Source organism: Bos grunniens, chromosome 11, assembly GCF_055505025.1.
Source record: "Bos grunniens cultivar Pamir isolate PY7600 chromosome 11, Bosgru_T2T1.0, whole genome shotgun sequence".
Taxonomy (NCBI): Eukaryota; Metazoa; Chordata; class Mammalia; order Artiodactyla; family Bovidae; genus Bos; species Bos grunniens.
The window spans coordinates 60,260,188-60,285,118 of record NC_141175.1 but is presented as its reverse complement, the minus strand read 5'-3'; the positions used below and the strand labels follow the sequence as shown (position 1 = coordinate 60,285,118).

The 24,931-nt window shown below is 38.8% G+C and overlaps 1 protein-coding gene across 1 annotated transcript in view; it reads left to right on the top strand.

The window, feature by feature from the left end:
* Positions 1 to 24,931, top strand: part of EIF2AK3 (eukaryotic translation initiation factor 2 alpha kinase 3) — an 82,916-nt gene that overhangs the window by 31,414 nt on the left and 26,571 nt on the right. The window contains exons 3-10 of the mRNA XM_086326644.1: positions 12,711 to 12,905; positions 14,914 to 15,047; positions 17,382 to 17,616; positions 18,664 to 18,826; positions 19,951 to 20,091; positions 20,941 to 21,063; positions 23,045 to 23,262; positions 23,631 to 23,743. Of these exons, the coding sequence (XP_086182770.1) occupies positions 12,711 to 12,905; positions 14,914 to 15,047; positions 17,382 to 17,616; positions 18,664 to 18,826; positions 19,951 to 20,091; positions 20,941 to 21,063; positions 23,045 to 23,262; positions 23,631 to 23,743 (1,322 nt within the window). The remainder of the gene's footprint in view (positions 1 to 12,710; positions 12,906 to 14,913; positions 15,048 to 17,381; positions 17,617 to 18,663; positions 18,827 to 19,950; positions 20,092 to 20,940; positions 21,064 to 23,044; positions 23,263 to 23,630; positions 23,744 to 24,931) is intronic.

Genomic DNA, 24,931 nt, shown 5'->3' with positions numbered 1-24,931 from the left:
TACTCAATGGACATGAGTTTGAGCAAGCTCCAGGAGGTGGTGAAAGATAGGGAAGATTCACTTGCTTCAGTCCATGGGGTCGCAAAGAGGCAGACACGACTGAGCAACTGAACAACAACCATAGAAAATGGACTGGAAGAGGAAGAAGAGCAGAAGTATGGAGACTAGTTAAGAGACTGGTCTGGAACAGATGGGGATAGCTTGGATTGGAGTGAGACAGGAAGTGGAGGGAAGTAAAGTGATGGATTGAAGAGATGTTTAGGGAGGGAAGTCTTTGTGAAATTAGAATACCAAAGGAGGAATTAGTAGTAACTTAAGAACAGGTGTAGAGAGGGAGAACATGAATTTGTTTAGATGTGATGAGTTCAAAGTGACTTTGAGAGCTCTCCAAGCAGAGATGTTAAGAAGGCATTTGTATATGTGGGTCTGGTGCTCACAGAGGAAAAGTCTGTGCTGAAGAGAAAAGTTAGGAGTGTTAGTGTCCCGGGAACTGAGAGAAACCATCCCTTGGTAGAGGAGTATGGTGAGAAAATGACCTCCAACCAACTTTTCTGAATCCCTAACACTTTTTTTTTTAATTTTTAAAAATTATATTGGAGTTTTGTTGCTTTACAATGTTGGGTTGGTTTCTGCTGTACAGCAGAGTTAATCCACTATCTGCATATATCCCCTCTTTTTTGGATTTCATTTCCATTTAGGTCATCACAGAACACTGAGTAGAGTTCCCTATGCTATATAGTAGGTTCTCATTAGTTATCTGTTTTATGCATAGTATCAATAATATATATATGTCAATCCTAGTCTCCCAATTCATCCCACCCCCACTTTTCCTCCTTGGTATCCATATTCGTTGTCTACATCTGTGTCTCTATTTCTGCTTTGTAAATAAGATCATCTACATCAGTTTTTTCTAGATTCCACATATATGTATTAATATACAATATTTGTTTCTCTCTTTCTGACTGACTTCACTCTCTGACAGTTTCTGGGTCTATCCATGTCTCTACAAATGACCCAGTTTTGTTCCCTTTTATGGCTGAGTGGAAGGCAGTGGCACCCCACTCCAGTACTCTTGCTGGAAAATCCCATGGATGGAGAAGCCTGGTGGGCTGCCGTCTCTGAGGTCGCACAGAGTCAGACACAACTGAAGCGACTTAGCAGCAGCAGAATCACTAACTTATTAAAATTCAAGTAGAGAGTGATGAATCAGAGAGAAAAGGGTTTCAAGGATAGATTAGCTTTAGTAGAATTTTAGGATTTTCCTGCCCTCTTGTAGATTTACCCACCTGGTTGGTGTGAATTCTTTAAAAGTATTTACAAATATGCTTAGAATGCAGGTGCCTCACTAAGAGAACCCTTTGATTTGTCAAAGTCTGATTGAAGGTCTCCAAGCAGAAGAAAATGTTAAAAAAAAAAACACCAAAACTCTTTCTGTTTTGACTGTGGAAGAATTGGGGGAACAGAAGAAGGAATGGGAAAAGCAGGATCCCCAAAATGGTAGAAACATTCATCAGTAGTTTGGGAACCAAGAGACATACCTTTTTAAAAATTAATTTATTAAGTTTAATTGAAGGATAATTACTTTACAATATTATGATGGTTTTTGTCATACATCAACATGAATCAGCCATGGGTGCACATGTGTCCCCTGTCCTGAACCCCCTTCCCACCACCCTCCCCCCCACCCCTCTGGGTTGTCTCAGGGCAATGATTTTGGGTGCCCTGCTTCATGCATCAAACTTGCACTGGTCATCTGTTTTACCTATGGTAATATACACGTTTCAGTTCTATTCTCTCAAATCATTCCACCCTCGCCTTCTCCCACAGAGTCCAAAAGTCTCTTCTTTACATCTGTGTCTCTTTTGCTGCCCTGCATATAGGATTATTGTTACCATCTTTCTAAATTTCATATATATGTGTTAATATGCTGTATTTGTGTTTCTCGTTCTGACTTACTTCCCTGTTTATAATAGGCTCCAGGTCCATCTACCTCATTAGAACTGACTCCAATGTGTTCCTTCTTATTGCTGAGTAATATTCCATTGTGTATATGTACCACAACTTCTTAACCATTCGTCTGCTGATGGACGTCTAGGTTGCTTCCATGTCCTGCTGCGGCTGCTGTGGCTGCTGCTAAGTCACTTCAGTCATGTCCAACTCTGTGCGACCCCATAGACGGCTTCCTACCAGGCTCCTCTGTCCCTCGGATTCTCCAGGCAAGAACACTGGAGTGGGTTGCCATTTCCTTCTCCAATGCATGGAAGTGAAAAGTGAAAGTGAAGTCACCTAGTTGTGTCTGACTCTTAGTGACCCCATAGACTGCAGCCCACCAGGCTCCTCCATCCATGGGATTTTCCAGGCAAGAGTACTGGAGTGGGGTGCCATTGCCTTCTCTGCTTCCATGTCCTAGGTATTGTAAATAGTGCTGCAGTGAACATTGGGGTACATGTATCTCTTTCATTTCTGGTTTCCTTAGGGTATATGTCCAGCAGTGGGATTGCTGGGTCATATGGCAGTTCTATTCCCAGTTTTTTAAGGAATTTCCATACAGTTCTTCACAGTGGCTATACCAGTTTGCATTCCCACCAACAGTGTAAGAGGGTTCCCTTTTCTCCACAGCCTCTCCAGCGTTTATTGTAGACATACCTTTTTAAATAGCTGTGGAGGGGACTTTCCTATGGTCCAGTCATTAAGACCCCAAGCTCCCAATTCAGGACGCCCAGATTCCATCCCTGATCAGGGAACTAGAGGCAAATCCAGCATCTAAAGCCAAACAAGGGAAGTTCTTTTTTAGAAAAATTCTAGCTAAGAAATGAAGAAAGAATGATAGAATTGAAAGTCATTCTTTTATCATTTTATTGAAGTAGTAGATCCTCAGTTGATACTAAAATGGTGAAAAGTTGATGGGACTCTTTAAAATGGAGGGACCAGACTGACTGTACTGAATCCACTGATTAATAGTAACACATATGACATAACTCAGGGGTTGGCAAACTTTTTCTGTAAAGGGCTAGATAGTAAATATCTTGGGCTTTGTGGGTTATGCAGTCTTTCTACTTATAGTGAGAAACCAGTCATAGGTGATACAGAAATAAATGAGAATGTCTGACCTTGATTGTTAATATAATAGGAAATATACAGCACAGCCTGTGAGGTAGTCTTGTCCCAAAACATCAAAGCTGCATCAGATCAAAGTTCCAGTTTTTATTACACCTTTTAAAGAAATACAGGGAATAGGGAGTTCCCTGGTGGACCAGTGGCTAAGACTCCATGCTCCCAATGTAAGGGGGCCTGGGTTTGATCCCTGGTTGGGGAACTAGATCGCACACACGGCAACCAAGACCTGGCGTAGCCAAATAAATTTTGAAAAGAAAAAGTGGGGGGGAAAGAAAGGAAAGAAATACTGGGAATAAAGTAACAAGTCACTTGCAAAATCCACACTGAGGGACATTCTGTAGGATGAATAATCTGGTTTCTCAAGTAAACCAAAGCGAGAAAAAGGGAGTAAAAGGGGCCTGATAGGGGACAAAAAGAATAAAATGTGATATGTGGACTTTATATTCCTGTTGGAGCAAATGAATTATATAGTTCTGAGTGCTAAGTCACTTCAGTCGTGTCTGACTCTGAGACTCCATGGACTATATAGCCTACCAGGCTCCTCTGTCCATGGGATTTCCCAGGCAGAAATACTGGAGTGTGTTGCCATGCCCTCCTCCAGGGGATCTTTTTGACCTAGGGATTGAACGCACATCTCTCACATCTCCTGCCTTGGCAGGTGGGTTCTTTACCACTAGCACCACCAAGGAAGCCCCAATTATATAGTATGTTTTTGCAACAGTCAGGGAAATTTGAATGTTAGATGATTTTTAAGGAATTCCTCTTAATTCTGTTAGATGTAACATTTGGCATGGTACTTATTTCTCAGCAGCAAATACTGAAGTATGTGTAGGTGAAATGACATGATGCCTGTGACTGACTTTAAAATACTGCCCTAACAAATAGATGTAGCAGATGAATGGAAAGTAGCAAAATGCTGATGATTGTTGAAACTGGGTCATAGACACATGGGGTTTTATTATAGTCATCTCTTTACATTTGATGTTTCAAAACTTTCATTTTAAGTTAAAGTTGAATATTACCCACCCAAAGTATATGTGTTGATGGTGGGAGGTTGGGGCTGGGTGGGTGGGGAGGTGATCGCATAGAAAAAGAACGAAGAACCAAATGAAAATATGTTTTTTTCAAATAAGAGGAATTTTTGTTTTCAGTCAGTTCCTTTATTTTCTCAGTTGAAGTTCCTTCTGCCACTTGAAAACAGAGTTCTTATCCTCACATTCTGATTTCAAATAGCAGTCCTTGATTCCGGGTGCCACTGGTATGCATTATGCCATTCAGGTTTTGATCAGAAATGGTAACTAAATTACTTTTACTAAGCTGCTTTGTGACTTGGTGGTTAAAGACCGGGGTTGGATCTTTGATACCGAGTTTGCCTGCCAATTTGACAAACCTTTTATTTTAAAATTATTCACAGGAAAAAACAAATAGAGGGAAACCCCGCCACCACCCCCAAATAATAAGCATGTGTGTTTTTGAAAATGACTGAAGTGGGAAGCGAAGCACGTAATTAGTCTGAGATGCAGAGCAGCGAATCAGAACAAATGGCTCCTTCCAGAGACAAACTGATGGAATGTGAAAATGCATCACCATAACCTACATTTTTTTTATACCAAGAGATTTGCAGCTGACTCTCCGGGTGACTCATTCCTATGCTGGGAGGGTGAGGTAATGCTTTTCTGAGAGGTGAGGTCATCTCTCTACCTGAACTGCAGGCCTCGACCGCTTCTGTGGCTCTCAAGGAAAAAGCGCCATCTGCTTTCACAGCTGCAGCCTCAAAGACTTCACAAAGATTGGTGCAGAGGTTAGCAGCCGTGAGTATGACTCATAAGCAGCCAATTAGTGAAGAGCAGCTATTTGAAAGTAAACTTTAAAATCATCATCCAGAAATATGACATGATCAAGGCTGGAATCATAATGCTTTTTTGTTTTGGGTTTTGTCCTCTTTTAAAATAAGTCCAAAAAAAAAAAAAAAAAGGCAAATAAAATAAGGCAGTTTGTCTCCGTATGGTCAATCACATGACATCTTCTTGGTTGTTTAAACCGTATTTTTAATTGCAGATAAGTTTACTTTCTTTTACATTTGGAAGCAAAGGTGAACTTTAGCTCCTGTTCATCTGATGGAGGTTTTTGTTTGTTCTTTTTTGTGTGTAGGGGGTGGGGGGGTAGTGATTGAGGGTGGTTGCACTTCGAAGCCTTTGCATTCCCTAAGGACCTGCCGCTTGTTTAGAGAAAGAGAAGTTGTTTAATGGAAGAGGAAACAAGTAAAAATAAATGTTATTTGTTTCCTGCAGACCCAGCAACCACTCTTCCTCTTTCTTGTAGTGATACACACCTGCTCTGCCTATTTGTCCTCAGCCAGTGCTTGCTGTTGACATTACCAGACAATACCTGTTTTTTAATTTTATCATTTTATTGAAGTTTTTATTATCATTATTTTTATTATAATTAAAAAAATATTATTTCATTGCATCAAGTCTTAGTTGTGGCATGTAGGAGCTTTGATCTTTAGTTGCAACATGTGGGATCTCGTTCCCAGACCAGGAATTGAACTCAAACCCCGTGCGTTGAGAGCCAGGAGTCTTAGCCATTGGCCCACCAGGGATGTCCCTTATTATCATTTTTATATCATAGTTTGAATTTATTGTTCTAGTAAATAGAAGAGAGAATGTGGATGGTAGAGAACAATAAACTCTTGATTTCCTGACTAATGTGTAACTTAAAAGGGGAGATTACTTTGGTAGCTTCACCATGACCTAAATCTGTTCTTAATGACAACTTTGAGTTGAACATTCTTCAAAAGATGAAAGGCTTTGATTTTTGAAATTAGAATTTTTTTATCTGTTATCAGTAAATAGAAGAAAGCAAAGAATAAAATAGTAATGTTAAAATTCTAAGATAATTTGCGGTGTATATGTATACATGCCAGTGTCATTTGAGAGCTCATTAAAAATCAAATGTTTATTTTTATTTATGTATTTATTTACTTTTGACCGTGCTACATGGCTTGTGGGATCTTAGTTCCCGACCAGGGATTGAACCCAGGCCCCTGGCAGTGGAGCGGAAGAGTCCTAACCACTGAGCCGTCAGGGAAGTCTCCCCAAATTTAGATTTTTAAAAAACAAAGAGAAATAGTTGGAGATCTTTAAATAGCAAGAATTATGATGAACCTTCAATTTCATGGTATAGCCTTCTGATTTTAATTACAGCTGCAAAGCTGAGTATCTGTTCTCTTTAATCTCTTATTTGGAAGTAATTTCACAGTACAAGAAGTTGCACACGTTTTGGTATGAAAAGTAGTACCAAAAAAAAAAAAAAGAACCAACCCTTGTATTCCCAGATTAATCTGCTCAAAACTTATTTGCTCTATCATTTGAGTTGTATGTGTAATCTCTCCTCTCCCAAACCCCCATACATACTCTTTTTTTTTTGAAATATCTAAAGATAAATGAAATATCCATTATAGCTCTTTACTCCTAAATGCTTCAGCATGCATTTCTTAATAGAGATACTCTCTTACATAACCACAGTACAGTCATCAACTTTTAATCAGTCGTCTATATTCCAGTTTTATCAGTTGACTTAATAATGTCTTTTATGGTGTCTTTCATTACCAGTGTAGCATCTAGTCTAGGGTCAGGTAGTACAGTTACTTGTCACATTAGCTTCTTTTAATCTGGATTTTTTTCCCCACAGACACTATCTTTTACAACATTGACATTTTTGAAAAATATTGTCTCTCTGGCTTTTTACTTAAAAATAAAATAGAATTTTCCTTCTTTTGTGCTTGTCTGATGTTTCCTGATAATTAGATCCAGGCTGTGCATTCTTGGTTCAGAATGCTGTGTAGGTAACCTTCTCTTAGGGTTTCCTGTCTATCAAACTCATTTGATCATCTGGTCAAGGTATTGTCTAAATTCTCCGCTATATAATGACTTTTCTGTTTTTTTGTTTTTAATCTACTGTTACTCATAAGCAGTTTGGAAGATACTTTGTTGTTGTTTAGTTGCTAAGTCATGTCCAACTCTTTTGCGACCCTATGGACTAGAGCCTGCCAGGCTTATCTGTCCATGAAATTCTCTAGGCAAGAATATTGGACTGGGTTGCCATTTTTTCCTCCAGGGGATCTTTCCGACCCAGGGATTGAACTTGCGTCTCCTGCATTGGCTGTTGGATTCCTTACCACTGAGCCACCAGGGAAGCGCAGGAAGATACTTTAGGACCATGCAGATATCCTGCTCCTCGTCAAAATTACCCCTAGATTTCACACCATGGCTGATTTTTGCCTGACACAGTCTTAACTGTGATGACTGCAAGATGCTAATTTTTCCAACTGCAGTCCTCCCTTCAAATATATCAGTAGACTCTTGGCATTTTATTGCAGTAAAAGCATTCCCTTCTCTCCCATATGTTGTTTATTTTATCTGTTTGTTAACAATATGGACTCATAAATTCCTTATTTTTTTTTCAATGCTTTATAATTCAGTAGTTAATCATTCTGGTGCTTCAGTTCCAGATGTGGTCAGTGACATGTTTCCATCTTTTTTTTTGTATATATTCTTACTTTTCAGACCAATAAGATATTAAAGATTCACCTTCTACCTGCCTTGCCCCAGCCCAAGAGTCAGCCATGTCTCTCAGAGGCCTTTGTTCTCTTGCTGAGGGAACGGAGTTTGATAGAGTCTGCCCACTAGGTTTGAGTGCATTAATTTTACAGCCACTGTATAAGCATAAACACGTACACATTAACATATTTAACATTTAACAGTACAGTGAACACTTTTGGAGACTGTAATATTGCCTCAGTATAGTCACAGCAAAAAGTATAGTAGGAAGACTTCGGTCAGTGAACTTCCACTGCTAAAATTTTCTTGGATTTCAAAGGAAAAATATAAGCGATGCTAGCCTGAAGGCCGAATGGGATTTCAGTGGGCAGAGTTGGTACTGGGGTGTTCCAGGGAGAATGAATGACATTGACAATGACATAAGTGAACAATAACAGTAATAACATTAAATATCCTGCCTAAGTAATGATGCCTGATTTCCACCCACGTGGGGAAAGGTGAAAGACAAGGAGGAAAAAAAAAATTAAAAAATTAAAAAAAGAAAGACAAGGAGGAGAAGGTTGTATGAGGTTGTGTTTAGAGGACTTTGAATGTTGGACTTAGCATTTGGGGTCTTTAGTAAGAAGATAATGGAGAGCTATTGAGGATTTTTGAATAGTGTCATAACAAGCTTAACTGACTTAGAGATTAATCTAGAAGATACACAGAGGTTAGGTTGAGGAAATTTCCAGCTAAGACCTGTGAAGAGATTATTATAATAGTTCAAACCAGAGATATAAGGATTTGAACTACGAAATGAAGGAAAGAAGTGGATTAGAGTCGTGTTTTTCAACCTGTTTTCTAGAACTCCAGGAGTGTGGGACAAACCTGGGGGTAGGGGGTGGGGGAAAGAACATATTAACTGAACAACACTTAAAACTCTTTGTGACAGAAAAGGATCTCTTTAAAATATCCCTGTAAGTATCTCTTTAAAGAAAAGATTCTGCTGCTTAAGGAACAAAGAAGTCCATAGAGAAAAAAAAATTTTTTTTTACATTTATATTGACATTTGTTTGGAGGCTTTTGGTTTTTAAACTCATACTTCTTTCATAGCCCCTTTTCCAAAGTTTTGAGCCTTCACAGTCAGGAAAATAGTTGTGGCATTAGCTGAAATAAGTCAAGCTGTGTCCTTTTTTTTTTTTTGCACCACATGGCTTGCAGGATCTTAGTTCCTTGACCAGGAATTGAACTTGGACCCCAGCACTGACAGCACCAAGTCCTAACCACTGAACCACCAGGGAATTCCTGAGTTGCGTCTATTTGTTAATGCTGAAAGGCCAGTGTCACAAAGGCATGTACTAATTTAAACTCTTTCTCCAGAAACAAGGTGTTCTTGGCCAAAACCTTTAGAGTCATCCTGGGCTCCTTTAGAGTCATCCTGGGCTCTTTTCTTTCGCTCGTGTGTACAGGGAATCCACCATGAAATCCTACTGGCTTTACCTTCCAATCGCATCCCTAATCTAACCACCGGCATCACCTCCACTGTCCACAACCACCACAGTTTTGGGCTTTCCGCTTGCTCTCCATCCTTGCCTCTCCAGCCTGTTCCCCTCCGCTGTCACCGTGTACTTCCTGCTTAAGACCTTTGCAAGGGCTGTTCCCCTATATCATCAGAGTTAGTACTTGTGTTTAGAGTTTGCTCAGATGTTACTTTCTCTATGGGAGCCTGCCCTGAACTTAACCATTAATGACAGTCCCTTCCTCTCCTATGCATATACTTTCCCTTCCTCCTTCATCTTGTTCTGTTTTTTTTCCTTATGGCATTTATCCCCTAACATAGTCTGTAATTATTTATTATGTTATTTAACTCCCCAGTCCAGAGTTTGAGAGCCACATTGGCAGGTGTTTTTGTTTTCTTTTTGTTTTGCTTACTTGTGTATCCTAAGCAACTGAATAGTCCCTGACGTGTAATCAGTTCAGTTCAGTTCAGTCGCTCAGTCGTGTCCGACTCTTTGCAACCCCATGAACCGCAGCACACCAGGCCTCCCTGTCTATCACCAACTCCTGGAGTTTACCCAAACTCATGTCCATTGAGTTGGTGATGCCATCGAACCATCTCATCCTCTGTCGTCCCCTTCTCCTCCTGCCTTCAATCTTTTCCAACATCAGGGTCTTTTCAAATGAGTCAGCTCTTCGCATCAGGTGGCCAAAATATTGGAGTTTCATCTTCAACATCAGTCCTTCCAAAGAACACTCAGGACTGATTTCCTTTAGGATGGACTGGTTGGATCTCCTTGCAGTCCAAGGGTCTCTCAAGAGTCTTCTCTAACACCACAGTTCAAAAGCATCAGTTCTTCAGCGCTCAGCTTTCTTTATAGTCCAACTCTTACATCCATACATGACTACTGGAAAAACCATAGCCTTGACTAGACGGACCTTTGTTGACAAAGTAATGTCTCTGCTTTTTAATATGCTGTCTAGGTTGGTCATAACTTTCCTTCCAAGGAGTAAGCGTCTTTTAATTTCATGGTTGCAGTCACCATCTGCAGTGATTTTTGGAGCCCCCAAAAATAAAGTCAGCAACTGTTTCCACTGTCTCCCCATCTATTTCCCATGAAGTGATGGGACCAGATGCCATGATCTTAGTTTTCTGAATGTTGAGCTTTAAGCCAACTTTTTTACTCTCTTCTTTCACCTTCATCAAGAGGCTCTTTAGTTCTTCACTTTCTGCCATAAGGGTGGTGTCATCTGCATCCCTGAGGTTATTGGTATTTCTCCAGGCAATCTTGATTCCAGCTTGTGCTTCGTCCAGCCCAGTGTTTCTCATGATGTACTCTGCATAGAAGTTAAATAAGCAAGGTGACAATATACAGCCTTGACGTACTCCTTTTCCTATTTGGAACCAGTCTGTTCCATGTCCAGTTCTACCTGTTGCTTCCTGACCTGCATACAGATCTCTCAAGAGGCAGGTCAGGTGGTCTGGTATTCCCATCTCTTTCAGAATTTTCCAGTTTATTGTGATCCACACAGTCAAAGGCTTTGGCAGTCAGTAAAGTAGAAATAGATGTTTTTCTGGAAGTCTTTTGCTTTTTCGATGATCCAGCGAATGTTGGCAATTTGATCTCTAATTCCTCTGCCTTTTCTAAATCCAGCTTGAACATCTGGAAGTTCATGGTTCACGTATTGCTGAAGCCTGGCTTGGAGAATTTTGAGCATTACTTTACTAGCATGTGAGCTGAGTGCAATTGTGCGGTAGTTTGAGCATTCTTTGGCATTGCCTTTCTTTGGGATTGGAATGAAAACTGACCTTTTCCAGTCCTGTGCCCACTGCTGAATTTTCCAAATTTGCTGACATATTGAGTGCAGCACTTTCACAGCATCGTCTTTTAGGATTTGAAAGAGCTCAACTGGAATTCCATCACCTCCACTAGCTTTGTTTGTAGTGACACTTTCTAAGGCCCACTTGACTTCACATTCCAGGATATCTGGCTCTAGGTGAGTGATCACAGCATCCTGATTATCTGGGTCGTGAAGATCATTTTTGTGTAGTTCTTCTGTGTATTCTTGCCACCTCTTCTTAGTATCTTCTGCTTCTGTTAGGTCCCTACCATTTCTGTCCTTTATTGAGCCCATCTTTGCATGAAATATTCCCTTAGTATCTCTAATTTTCTTGAAGTGATCTCTAGTCTTTCCTATTCTGTTTCCTATGAAAACCATACTGGAGTGTACCTGTGGGCCCCAGGAGAGACAGGTGGTTCTTTTAAATTGCTTTTGGTTGATAAGCTGTGCAACTTCATATGCTGCTCCAGAGGCCAAAGTACATCAGGCATGAGACCACGGCAGTATTTCCTATGACATGTAATAGGCCCTCCATAAACGTTGTTAAAAGAAGGAAGGACAACTAAGAGCATGAAATCATTAAGCTTGGTTACCAGGCTTCTTGCTCATAGCAGATCTGAGAAATTGAATGAAAGAAAGAGTGGGATGCTGCTTAAATCAACCTATGTTCCTTAGACCTGAATCATTGATGGTAACTGGCTTGGATAAAATAGGCCTGGAAAGTGCTGCATAAACTGTCCCTTTACTAGAAAATTACATTATCCATTAGCATAGTAATCACCATAAGAACTCCTACAGTAACTTCTGCTTGAACACACTTAGTCACAGAACTCTCATTTGGTCTTGTTATGGAGCACTCTTGGCTCCTGGTGAACAGAGTTTGAGGAAAACCATACTGGAGTGTACCTGTGGGCCCCAGGAGAGACGGGTGGTTCTTTTAAATTGCTTTTGGTTGATAAGCTGTACAACTTTGTATGCTGCTCCAGAGGCCAAAGTACATCAGGCATGAGACCATGGCTGTTAGTTCCTGCTGATTCTTTTATTTATTTTAAAAATTATTTATTATTTATTTAATCATTAATTAATTTGGTAATTATTTAATTATTAATTAATTTGTCAATTGTTTAACTATTAACATTATATTTATATTTATTTTTATCCTTTTATTTTTATTATTTATTTGTTTTATTGACATATAGTTGATTTACAATGTCGTGTTAATTTCTATGTACAGCAAGGTGATTCAGTTATATATATATATATATATCCTGTTTCATATTCTTTTCCTATTTGATTTATCACAGCATATTGAATATAATTCCCTATGCTAAACAGTGGGACCTTGTGGTTGGTTTACTCATTCTACGTATAATAGTTCACATCTGCTAGTTTTAACCTTCCAATCCATCCCTCCCCCACCCTCCATCCCTTGGCAGCCGCAGGTATATTCTCAGTGTCTGTTGTGAGTCTGTTTCTTTTGTGTAGTTAGGTTCATTTGTGTTGTGTTTTAGATTCCACATATAAGTGATATGTATGATATTTATCTTTGTCTGGTTTACTTCATTTAGCGTGATAATCTCTAGGTCCATCCATGTTCCTGCAAATGGCATTGTTCCGCTCTTTTTTATGACTGAGTAATATTCCATTGTATATGTGTAGCACATCTTCTTTATTCATTCATAGAATCCTTTTAAAAGTTAGCTTTTATTTTAGGTATTTGGGAACAAGATGATCATTCCTTCCCTGGATGGAGACCTCTTCCAGTGGGACCGGGACCGTGAGAGCATGGAAACAGTTCCGTTTACAGTTGAATCACTTCTCGAATCGTCTTATAAGTTTGGAGATGATGTTGTCTTGGTTGGAGGAAAGTCTCTCACTACATATGGACTCAGTGCATATAGTGGAAAGGTGAGTAAAAATGTTTAGTTTGTTTGGGGAGCTGCTGCTGCTGCTCAGTCACTTCAGTCGTGTCCGACTCTGTGCGACCCCATAGACGGCAGCCCACCAGGCTCCCCTGTCCATGGGATTCTCCAGGCAAGAACACAGTCAGACTAAACAAGAATAGAAGAAATAATTTCTTAAACTGTACTATTACTGGTTGAGGTCTGTTATAATTTTTCCCCAAGGATATCATTTCTTTTGATAAAAGAACTGTGAAGTAGAAAGGGGGAAGTACTATTAAGAAAAACTGAATTTATCCAAAACAACAGAATAAACAACAGAGTCAAACAGCAGAGCCAGGAACAGCAGAAGGAAGAGAAGGAATAACTGGTCTGCTGTGTGTCAGATGCATTTTTCATGCATCATTTTGAAATTATCACAATATTTCTAATGGTTACATTTAAAATTTTTTATTTGGATAGATGAGGAATGCTCCAAGGATTAATAATAATCCTGATGATAAGAATAAGCGCTACTACTTATTTATTTCTCTAGTTTGAGCCTGTCATGAGAGAATCTAAGAGGCAAGTTCGTGCTCATTTTAAGATGAGAAAATTGAGGCTTTCAAAGGTTCAGAAACTTCCAAGGTCAGATTTGATTTAAATCTGTCTGATGAAAAAGTCATGCTGTTAATGACCTATGCTTTCTCCATTCTTAGCTCTTAGGAAATAATCTGACTGTTAAGATTGGGTCTTATAAATCCATTGTTGGGAATAACTAAAAATACGCTTTTTTAGAAAGGTAAAAATCTCTTTCTAACCCCTGAACACATTGATACTTGAATATTTGTATATAGACTTGAAAACAAGGAAGAATAGAGAAAAGGTCTTTGATCCTTGAGTTTTTCAAGTTTGATGATCCCTTGTCTGAGTGTTCGGCCCATAGGCCCTTCTTGTTCTCGCAAGCTTTTTTTTGCCTTCTCCAGCCACCTGCATCTGTATTGTACTGAGGAGGCCTTATGGTCCTCTCTCTCCTTCAGTGTTCTCATTTGTGAAGCAGTGGGACTGAACCTGGGCAGCTAGTTTTGTGGTTTGATGTGCTGCTCCAAAATTCTGGTATCCTAGCAGGTACGCTTCTTTCTGTGAGGATTTTGGTCACACCATTCAAAGAATTTCCCCTTTCCTTTGAATGAGGATTTGAAAGAGGTACTTGAAAATGCTAACAGCTGTTAGAGAAGGTTTGAATTTTTTAGAACTAAATGCATCTGCTATATGGAATCTCCGAGGTGGTTTTTCTTTTTTTTTTTTTTTTTTAGCTCACCTTGGATTTTATTCATGGTATTATTACTAAGAGATCACAACTAGCTCTCCATTTCTTCATGGAAATAAATGCTCACAGTAAGACTGAAATTGTCTAAATTCTGAAACTCGTTCCCTGAAGTAAATATTCACTGGCACTTCTATGGTTCTGAATGTTTCATTTTAGGAACTGGTGGTAATCTAGCTATTGCTGCTTTTTTTTTTTTTCCAGTTTTTAAAAATTTATTAAAAAAATTTTATTGGAGTATAGTTGATTTACAGTGTTATGTTAGTTTCAGGTATACAGCAAAGTGAATCAGTTGTACATATATCCACTCTTTTTTAAGATTCTTTTCCCATATAGGCCACTGTCATCGTTGTTTAGTCGCTAAGTGGTGTCCAACTCTTTGCGACCCCTTGGACTGTAGCTTTCATGGGATTTTCCAGGCAAGAATACTAGAGTGGGTTGCCATTTCCTTCTCCATTGAACCCATGTCTCCTGCTTTGGCAGGCGGATTCTGTACTGCTGAGCCACCAGGGAAGCCCATATAGGCCATTACAGAGTATTGAGTAGAGGCCCCTGTGCTAAACAGTACAGCTGTTGCTTCTTAATCCTTGGGTACTTTTTATACATTTCCTCAATTTCCTTTCACTTTTTATAAATTATCGAGAGTCTTTTACTGTCTCTGATCTCCTGGAATGTATTCTCTTTACTAATTTTACACCTGTCTTTTCAGGTGAGGTACATCTGTTCAGCTCTGGGTTGTCGCCAGTGGGATAATGATGAAATGGAACAAGAAGAAGACATCTTGCTTCTGCAGCGCACCCAGAAAACTGTGAGAGCCGTTGGACCTCGCAGTGGCAATGAGAAGTGTGTATTTAGATGATGTTGCTGTTGATGTTTAGAAGTACAGTAAGACCAGAGTTCATCGGCTTTTTCTTTGTTGAGATTTTCTGAACTGTTTTTGTTTCCCCAAAAGCATACTACTTTTTAAAGAGAAATGTAGCCCCTCAATTTATCTGTTTATTTAGGCTGTGCTGGGTGTTGGCTGCAGCATACAGGCTTCTCCAGTTGTGATGTGTGGCATGTGGTATCTTAGTTCCCCCACCAAGGGTTGAACCCACGTCCCCTGCATCGGAAGGCAGATTCTTTACCACTGGATCATCAGGGAACTCCCTGTAGCCCCTAAATTTAAAACGGCTTCATGACTATTAATATTAACAAATCTTGAGCTGAACTTCTCACCATGTGCTTTTGGATATGGTAACCAGGAGGAGTCCCATACGATGACTGTATGTTAGCTTTGTTGTTGTGATTGCTTAGTCGCTCAGTTGTGTTTGACTCTTGGCGACCCCATGGATTGTAGCCCCCCAGGTGTTTCTTTCCATGGGGTTTCCTAGGCAAGAATACTGGAGTGAGTTGCCATTTCCTCCTCCAGGGGATCTTCCCCACTCAGGGATTAAAGCCAAATCTCTGCGTCTCCCGCATTGCAGGAAGATTCTTTACCAGAGTCACCAGGGAAGCCCATATATTAGCTTAGTTTTAGGTTATGATACTTTTCACAGCAACCTCACTGGTCAAAGTTCTTTGAATACAGACAGACAAAGCTGATGTGCTTTGTTTCACTTGGGCCTGTTGGACTCTGAAGTTCTCTCTGGTAGATAGTTTTGTGGTTTGTCTGACTACCACCTCAATTTTAAAATAATATTTTAATCTATTTTCTTAAAGTGTTAAAGTATAATTTATTTGGTCAAATACTTTTTTGTTTCCTTTTTCAAATAATGTAAATTTTTACATTTAAAATAATGTGATTAGGAACGTCCCTGGTGGTCCAGTGGTTGAGAATCTGCCTTCCAGTGTGGGGGGTGGGAATCTGGGATCAATCCCTGACAGGGAACTAAGATCCCACACGCTACAGGGCAAATAAGCCCACATGCCACATCTGCTGAGCCCACAAGCCAAAACTAGAGAGAAGCCCGCACACCACAGCAAAGGATCCTGCTTGCCACAACTAAGACCCAATGCAGCCAAATAAAATAAATATTTAAAAAACTAAGATAAAATTATGTGATTGGATTAGATATGCTAGTGGTCATAAATTACATGCTTGAGTTTTTTTAAACCTAATGTTTAAATTCTAAATTGCCATGCAATAAAAAGAATTTGAGAGCCCATGTTTATCTTTTTGAAAGTGAACCGGACTTTGAACCATTCTTTGAGATTTTGTCTAATTTGATGCACAATCATTGTTTCCTGAAAACGTTTCTCAAGTTCAGTGAAGAATGTATTCTCTCTTCATTCCCTGGACTGTAAGTCGAGGGCTTTGCTGGCAACCGGAGCTCCTTTATCCTGATGAGATTTTGTTTCCCTAAATGTTGAGTGCTTGTTGGGTGTTCAGCCACCATAGGAGCAGATGTGCAACTTAACAGAATTTGAATTATCAGAATGGGAAGAGTCTGCCACCTGAGATCCATATTCCTTGAGTATCTACTTTTTAACAGATGTCAGAATTCTAGGGCCATTTTATATCTAAGTGTCAAGACCATTATAGTGTCAATAGATATGTGATTTTTCTGTATGTTAATTATAGAGGAACATTACTGCTACCACTTTACAGATACGGACACTGAAACTCAGGCAAGGTTAAGGCTAACCAAAGAGAACTAAGATTGAAACTGAGGTGTTATGACCTTCAGACTTGGTATACTGGGTCACATTGCCTTTCAAGGCTCTATTTTCATAAAAATCTAAACTTGATGTATTCATCTTGCCTTTTACATTGGCTTATTGGGATATCCCAATAAGGGTTAATTTCTCTACACTTGAGTGAAATGTTTCCACACTTTAATTAAGAAGTAGGACCGACTGCAAGCTGCGTCATTTTGATGTGACTTTGATGTGTTTTGAGAAGATTGCCTTGATTTAGAAATGTGAACATTTGTTAATCTTTGAGAGAAAAATCTATCCCATAGCTGTTGTCAGATCACAGCTCTCAGAACCAGTTTCTAAAGGGCCAGGACCCAACTTATGCCCTCTTGTGGCTGAAATCAGTATAGTGTGCTCTTTTCCAGAAGATTGTGTTTAATTGTTCCTTTTCTCATCACCCAAATTTTAGTGTTTGTTTCTTCACTCTACAAGAGTTCTTTATTATTTGGTCCCTTTTTTAAAATGTAAATTTCTAAAACACGTCTTTGTAAATTTAAGGTGGAATTTCAGTGTTGGCCACTTTGAACTTCGGTATATTCCAGACATGGAAACTAGAGCCGGATTTATTGAAAGCACCTTAAAGCCCAGTGGAAACAAAGAACAGTCTAAAATTATTTCAGACGTGGAAGAGCAGGAAGCTGTCATGATGGATACAGTGATAAAGGTCTCCGTTGCAGATTGGAAAGTTATGGCGTTTAATAAGAAGGGAGGACACCTGGAGTGGGAATACCAGGTACCTAGAACCGCTGAGAATTTATGAATGCGTTTCTTTCCTTCTCAGTCTGACCAGACACGTTGGGTAAGGGGAGGTGACTGCCATTTTGCAATTTTTCAACTTGTTCTCTGTGCTCTAAGAAATTTGTGATTTTACATCGGTTAGAATGTGAAAGTTGCTCAGTTGTATTTGATTCTTGGACTATACTATACAGTGACCCCATGGACTATACAGTCCTTGGAATTCTCCAGGCCAGAATACTGGAGTGGGTAGCCTTTCCCTTCTCCAGGAGATCTTCCCAACCCAGGGATTGAATCCAGGTCTCCTGCATTGCAGGTGGATTCTTTACCAGCTGAGCCACAAGGGAAGCCCTCTGTTAGAATGTGGCTATTATGAAAAAGACAGAAGATAGCAAGTGTGGGTGAGGTGAACAGCTTATAGCAGCGTTTCTTTGACCTAGATGTTATGGGAAACAGCATGGAGGATCCTTATAATATTAAACAGAAGTGAAGAGTTGATCTTAAATGTTCTTACAATACACATACAAAGTAACTATGAAATGATGGCTATATCAGCTTGATTGTGCTAATTATTTCACAGTGTGTACATGTACCAAAATATCATACTCTATACGATAAATGGCTTCCCAGGTAGCTCAGTGGTATAGACCCGTCTGCCATGCAAAAGACACAGATTCAATCCCTGGGTCGGGAAGATCCTAGAGAAATCCTGGGTCTAGGAAGATCTTCTTCCTAGAGAAGGAAATGGCAACCCCCACCAGTATTCTTGCCTGGGAAATTCCGTGGAGAGAGAATCCTGGCAGGCTATAGCCCATGGGGTCACAAAAGAGTTGGACATGACTTAGCAACTAAACAACAATATCATAAGTACATACATTTTTATTTGTCAATTATACCTCAATAAAGCTGAACAATAACAAAAAAGCTGGAAAATGAAAAAATTTTAAATAAATCTGTGTCTTTAAATGGTATTTCAGGAGTTGGGATACATATAAATACTGCTTGAAGATATTTAAATTTTCTTTTCCTTTTGTTGTTTGTTTAGTTTTGTACTCCCATTGCATCTGCCTGGTTGGTTAAGGATGGCAAAGTCATTCCCATCAGTCTTTTTGATGATACAAGTTACGCGCCCAATGATGGAGTTTTAGAAGATGAAGAAGATATTGTAGAAGCTGCCCGGGGAGCCACAGAAAACAGTGTTTACTTGGGTGAGTGGATGTCTCTTAGCTCGAGATAGTACATGTTGAATCCAGGTTTTATTTCTACATGGTCTCTCCCTACTTCAGGTGTGCCTATAGGAGTTTTAATTTCTTAGTACATTCTCTGGCCTTAAGATTTATACTTTGATTTCTGTTCTGCAGTGTTTTCTCATTCTTTCAGTTTTGAAACTTCTAATTACCATAGTGTATTCTTTTTCTCAGAGACCTTTATTTAAAATGCTTAACAGTGTTGCCATTACATAGCATGGTTTCATGTTACTTATGTATCCTCAAAGTCTAAAACTTTTTACATTTGTATTTGTATCCCTATCAACTTGCACCCTCTTAAAGATTATATTTAGTTTTTTCTATATGAGATGGCTGGATGGCATCACTGACTCAATGGATGTGAGTCTGAGTGAACTCTGGAAGTTGGTGATGGACAGGGAGGCCTGGCATGCTGCAATTCATGGGGTCGCAAAGAGTCGGACACGACTGAGCGACTGAACTGAACTGATACATCTATACAGCTTATCCAAAAAATTAAAACAAAATTCTTGTGTGCTACTGGGCAATTGAAAGCCTTTAATATAATACATTTTGAAGACCCTAAAATCTAATTATTTGAACTAATTTTGTGGCCAAATTCTCATAAAATTCTTTTAGCGCTATCAATGTGCTACCCACCCCTCAATCTCAGTGAAATGCAAGAATTTGAAAGAGTAACATGTCACACACATGATATGACAGTATTTAATTGAATTGTTAGTATCTTGTGAATGATAGGTGTTTAGGTTTTCTTAAAGAAAAGGTGACTTCATCTAAGCTATTAGTTTCCTAAGATTACAATTATTTCTTTCAGTTTTCCTGCCAGAGGGGTTTTCCAGTTTTTACCAAAGATTATTCAGTGAGAAACATTGTAACGTGTACATAACTTTCCTGCCCTGTTTTTGTTGAATAACCTTTGGGTCAAATTTGAGTGCTTCAGGCATGAGTCTTTGAAAAGAGCTGTGTAGCACATGAATAAATAACTGAAATTCGTCTAATTTTATTAAATCAAAATGAACCTTTTTGGAAAAAAAATCATTGGCACTTGATTCTAAATGTAATTGACAGGGTTCTGGTTGATTTAGGAATGTACAGAGGCCAGCTGTATCTGCAATCATCAGTCAGAATTTCAGAAAAGTTTCCTACGAGTCCCAAGGCCTTGGAATCTGTCAATAGTGAAAATGCTATTATTCCTTTGCCAACCATCAAATGGAAACCTCTAATTCGTAAGTGAACTGTGAACTTTTATAAATGTTATTAAGATGTTCAGAGGCCTGATCATGACTGTCTTTGCCCTAGTTTTGAGTATCACGAGGATCACAACTATTATATACTCTGTACTTTCTAATGGCCCTCCTAATGGCTCAGCAGGTAAAGAACCTGCCTGCCAATGCAGACAGGTTCACTCACTGAGTCAGGAAAATCCCCTGGAGGAGGAAATCGCTACCCACTCCAGTATTCTTGCCTGGAGAACCCCATGGATAGAGGAGCCTGGTGGGCTATAGTCCTTGGGATCGCAAAGAGTAAGACACTACTGAGCACACATGCTTGTACTTTCTAATAAATGGGGAAGGTATTTCAGAAGTTAATGAATTTTAATTATCATTTACAACATGATTTCATCGAAGCAACAGCTGCTTCTGTAGAAATCAGTGTTAATAAAATGTTTTTCTAGACAGGTTAGAAAAATTTTTAATCATTCTCTGACCATGCCTTGGTATCATTTAGTTTATATTTATGTTAAGAATATTTGTGAAACATTATCTGGCTATCACATCATATTCTTTGAGACACTCAAATGAATTGAATTCAAATATTAAGCCATCTATTTTCTTCGGCTGTCTTTCTGTACCTTGTATATGTTTTTTTATCACATACACCACATCAGATTTTAATGACTTGTATAAATGATTCATCTTCTCTACAAGACTGCTTTTCAAGGGAAAAAATCTTGGGCCATTGTTTGACTAACATGTTTAAACTGAACTGTGGTTGAATATCTGTGTTTTGAATGAATGAGGCATGCACATTTTCATTAAAATCATAACAGTGAAGATTTCACCGTTTTCTTTTAGATTCTCCTTCTAGAACTCCTGTCTTGGTGGGCTCTGATGAATTTGACAAATGTCTTAGTAATGATAAGTTTTCTCACGAAGAGTACAGTAATGGTGCGCTTTCAATCTTGCAGTATCCTTATGGTAAGTGTGATTACCTTTGAACTGAAAATGGTGTCTGACTCTTCTATTTATTTTAGTTTATTAATTTGAAATTAATAGAATTCAAATGCAGGGTAATCAGTTGGAGGGTAAAAAATAAAATATCTTGGGAAGCAAAAGTTGTATATGGTGGCCAAGGTTCCAGAGACTGTTTGCAGGGGTTTTGTCACATGCTAGATTGGACACACCTAACTTACCTATGTCTCTATTCCTTCATCTGTAAAACAAAGATATGATAATCCTATATATCTACTTATCGAATTGTTCTAAGGTCTAAATGAAATAATGTAGTCTTTTTTTGTTTTGACACGTACACACTGCTATATTTATTTATTTTAAAAAATGTATTTGTTTTTGGCTGCCCTGGGTCTTCATTGCTGCATGTGGGCTTTCTCTAGTTATGCAGAGCAGGGGCTTCCCACCATGAGTACGCAAGGGCTTCTCATTGTGTTGGCTTCTCTTGTTGCAGGGCACAGGCTCTAGGGCACGAGGGCTTCAACAGTTCTGGTGCCCGGGCTCATTAGTTGTGGCTTGTGGGACCTAAAGCATACAGGCTTCAGTAATTGTGGCTCAATGGTTGTGACTGAACAGGCTCTGGAACACAGTTGTGGCACATGGGCTTAGATACCCCTCAGCATGTGGAATCTTCCCAGACCAGGGATTAAACCCATGTCCCCTGAACTTGCCAGATGGATTCTTATCCAGTGCTCCACCAGGGAAATCCAATAATGCTTAGTCTTAATTAGCACCAAGTCTGGCAAATAGTAAATGTTCAGTAAGCATTAGTTCTTGTTATTACCTCTTATTTAATGATCAGCTTATATAATGTAGTCTATGTAATATCCATCTGTATAGTGAAAATAGATGTTTCCCATAAGAGCTATGTGAAAATGCTATACAATGGGATTATTTTAATTTTGTTTTAAGACAAGGAAAATTAGCATGGAAGTCAAAAATAGGTGAAATTTGGCATGCAACACATTCCTGTTTATTTAGGAAAGTGAAAGTAAAGTCGCTCAGTTGTGTCCAACTCTTTGCAACCCCATGGACTGTAGCCTACCAGGTTCCTCTGTCCATGGGATTTTTCAGGGAAGAATACTGGAGTGGGTTGCCATTTCCTTCTCCAGGAGATCTTCCTGACCCAGGGACTGAACCCAGGTCTCCCGCATTGTAGGCAGACGCTTTACCATCTGAGCCACCGGGAAAGCTGGGTATATTCAGATATGAAAGTTGAACATCTTTTGAACAGTTGAACATTAAAAAAAAAAATCCTCAAATCTGTATTAGGCAAAAACATAGGCTCCTCATCAGTTAGTTACCCTAGATGGTAGAACTGGGAGGTTATTGTAGAATTTAAATTGATTTCGTTAAAAAAAAAAAAAAACAGAACAAGGTGCTAAAGTCTGTTATTGATCAACATAGAACGCAAAAGAGAATTGTGTAATCTGCCCATACTGTGTAAAACAGAAGTTAAAAAGAAAGCTGCTTTCTAGGACAGACTCATTTTGACAGCCTGAAATGAACCAGAGAGCACAGTGGAAATGTTTTCCTTTCCTTGTGAAGAACGAGTCATGCTAAAATTTGGTATTTTGGTATTTTTTTGGGGCTAAATGAAAGGAAAGTTTAAAATTCTTGAAGGAAGTTTGAATACTAATTTTATTTTCCACTTAAAGGATTGAATTATTAATGAGAAAATGAATAAGAGTTTTTTTTTAGTCTTATTATTATTCAGTAGAAAGAAAATGTATGGTGTTATGGAATAAAGAAAAATATATCTGTGTAGAAGGAAGAAAAAGCACGGTAAATGAGGCTGTGGAAATTTGCTAAAGAGATGATATTTTAAAAAAAGGAATTGAAAGTGTTATAAGTCATAGGAAATTAGATAATTATTAGCAATTAATGGTGGAACTATATTGGTTTATCTTTTTAAAGAAACCCACTTCTAATGTTTATTTTTTTGAAGATAATGGTTATTATCTGCCATACTATAAGAGGGAAAGAAACAAACGGAGCACGCAGATCACGGTCAGATTTCTTGACAACCCGAATTACAAGAACATCCGCAAGAAGGACCCTGTTCTTCTCTTACACTGGTGGAAAGAAATAGTTGGAACCATCGTGTTTTGTATTGTAGCAACAACTTTCATTGTACGCAGACTCTTCCATCCTCATCCTCACAGAGTAAGACATTTTTTGGAATCTCATTTATTTCAGAGTGTTGGGACTCTAGAAAACTTTATGTGTGTGTGTGCGTGCGCACGTGCCCATGTGCTGGGCAAAGGGTACATTTCCTTAAATTTCACCCTGAAATCACTGTTGCCTATATTTTTGTTTCCATGTGCTTGTCACTCCTCCTTCACTCTTCAACCCTAGCTCCACCCTGATCATTTCCCTTCCCTTTGACAAAGAAAATGCTGTTGTTTTGTGTTCTTCTAATACATTTTTTCAGTATTATTTGTTCTTCCATGTTATTTTACAGCCTAATATTGTTAGCTAACTTCAGTTCAGCTTTTGTACTGAGAGTGATTTCTTTTCCCCCACCTCTTCAGCAAAGGAAGGAATCTGAAACTCAGTGTCAAACTGAAAATAAATATGATGCTGTCAGTGGAGAAGCTAATGACAGTAGCTGGAATGACATAAAAAATTCTGGATACGTGTCACGGTAAGAGTCTTATGCTAAAGTGTGTGTGTGCTGTAGCTTTTGCTGGTAACTGTTCCAATCCAGAAAGGAATAGCCCTAGATAGAGAGGACAAATGGATTGCCAGAATGGAGAGGAGTGGGACTGGTGAGCGAAATAGATGAAGACTAGAGTAGTTGTTCATTTGACATGTGCTCTAAACCTCCAGTTATATGGTAAGTCACAGGGATATAATAGACAGTGTAAGGAATATGGTTAATGATACTGCAGTAACTGTCTATGGAAGCAGATGGTTACTAGACTTACCATGGTGATCATTTTATATTGTATACAAATGCCAAATCGTTATATAGTGCGGCTGAAACTTACATATTATATGCCAACTATATTTCAATTAAAAAAGAAGAAACCACCTCTAAACTAAGATCTTGTTTAACTTTTTTTTTTTTTAATGTATGTGTACTAAGTCGCTTCAGTCATGTCCAACTCTTTTTGACCTTGTGGACTGTGGCCCATCAGGCTTCTCTGTCCTTGGGATTCTCCAGGCAAGAATACTGGAGTGGGTTGCCATGCCCTCCTCCAGGGGATTTTCCAGACCCAGGGATCAAACCCTATTCTCTTATGTCTCCTTCATTGGCAGGCGAGTTCTTTACCACTAGCGCCACCTGGGAAGCCCTGAAACAGACTTATCCTTCAAATGACTTAAACTCATTCAAAGTGGCATAAAAGATAGATAGATGCATAGTGTTACAAAAGTTTAGAATTACAGCCACCATGTATGTCAATTACATCTCAGTAAAATTGAAATTAAAAAAAGAATTATGGCCATCAAATTGAGTTGTTATTCAGATAACTTAGTTATTGAGGGTTTACCATGTATTGGGCTTGACATTAATAATTGATAATTATTACATTACTAAAATATGATATAAATAATAATGTTAATTATTATATTATTAGAGTATGATGTAGATCTCCTGTGTTACTTAATCCTCATTTATCTTATCCTTGTTCTGTCTAAAATAAAAAGCAGAAAAATGGGAGAAATACACCAATAGAATAGATCATTGTTAAAAGCATAAAAAAGAGATTGGTTACTTAAAAAGCAGCCAATTCAAATAATTTGAAAGTAAAATATAAGTAGAGAATCTGTTAGCAGATCTGTCAGGTGTACAGATTTTAATGCTTTGTGGGACTAGAAATGATGCTGT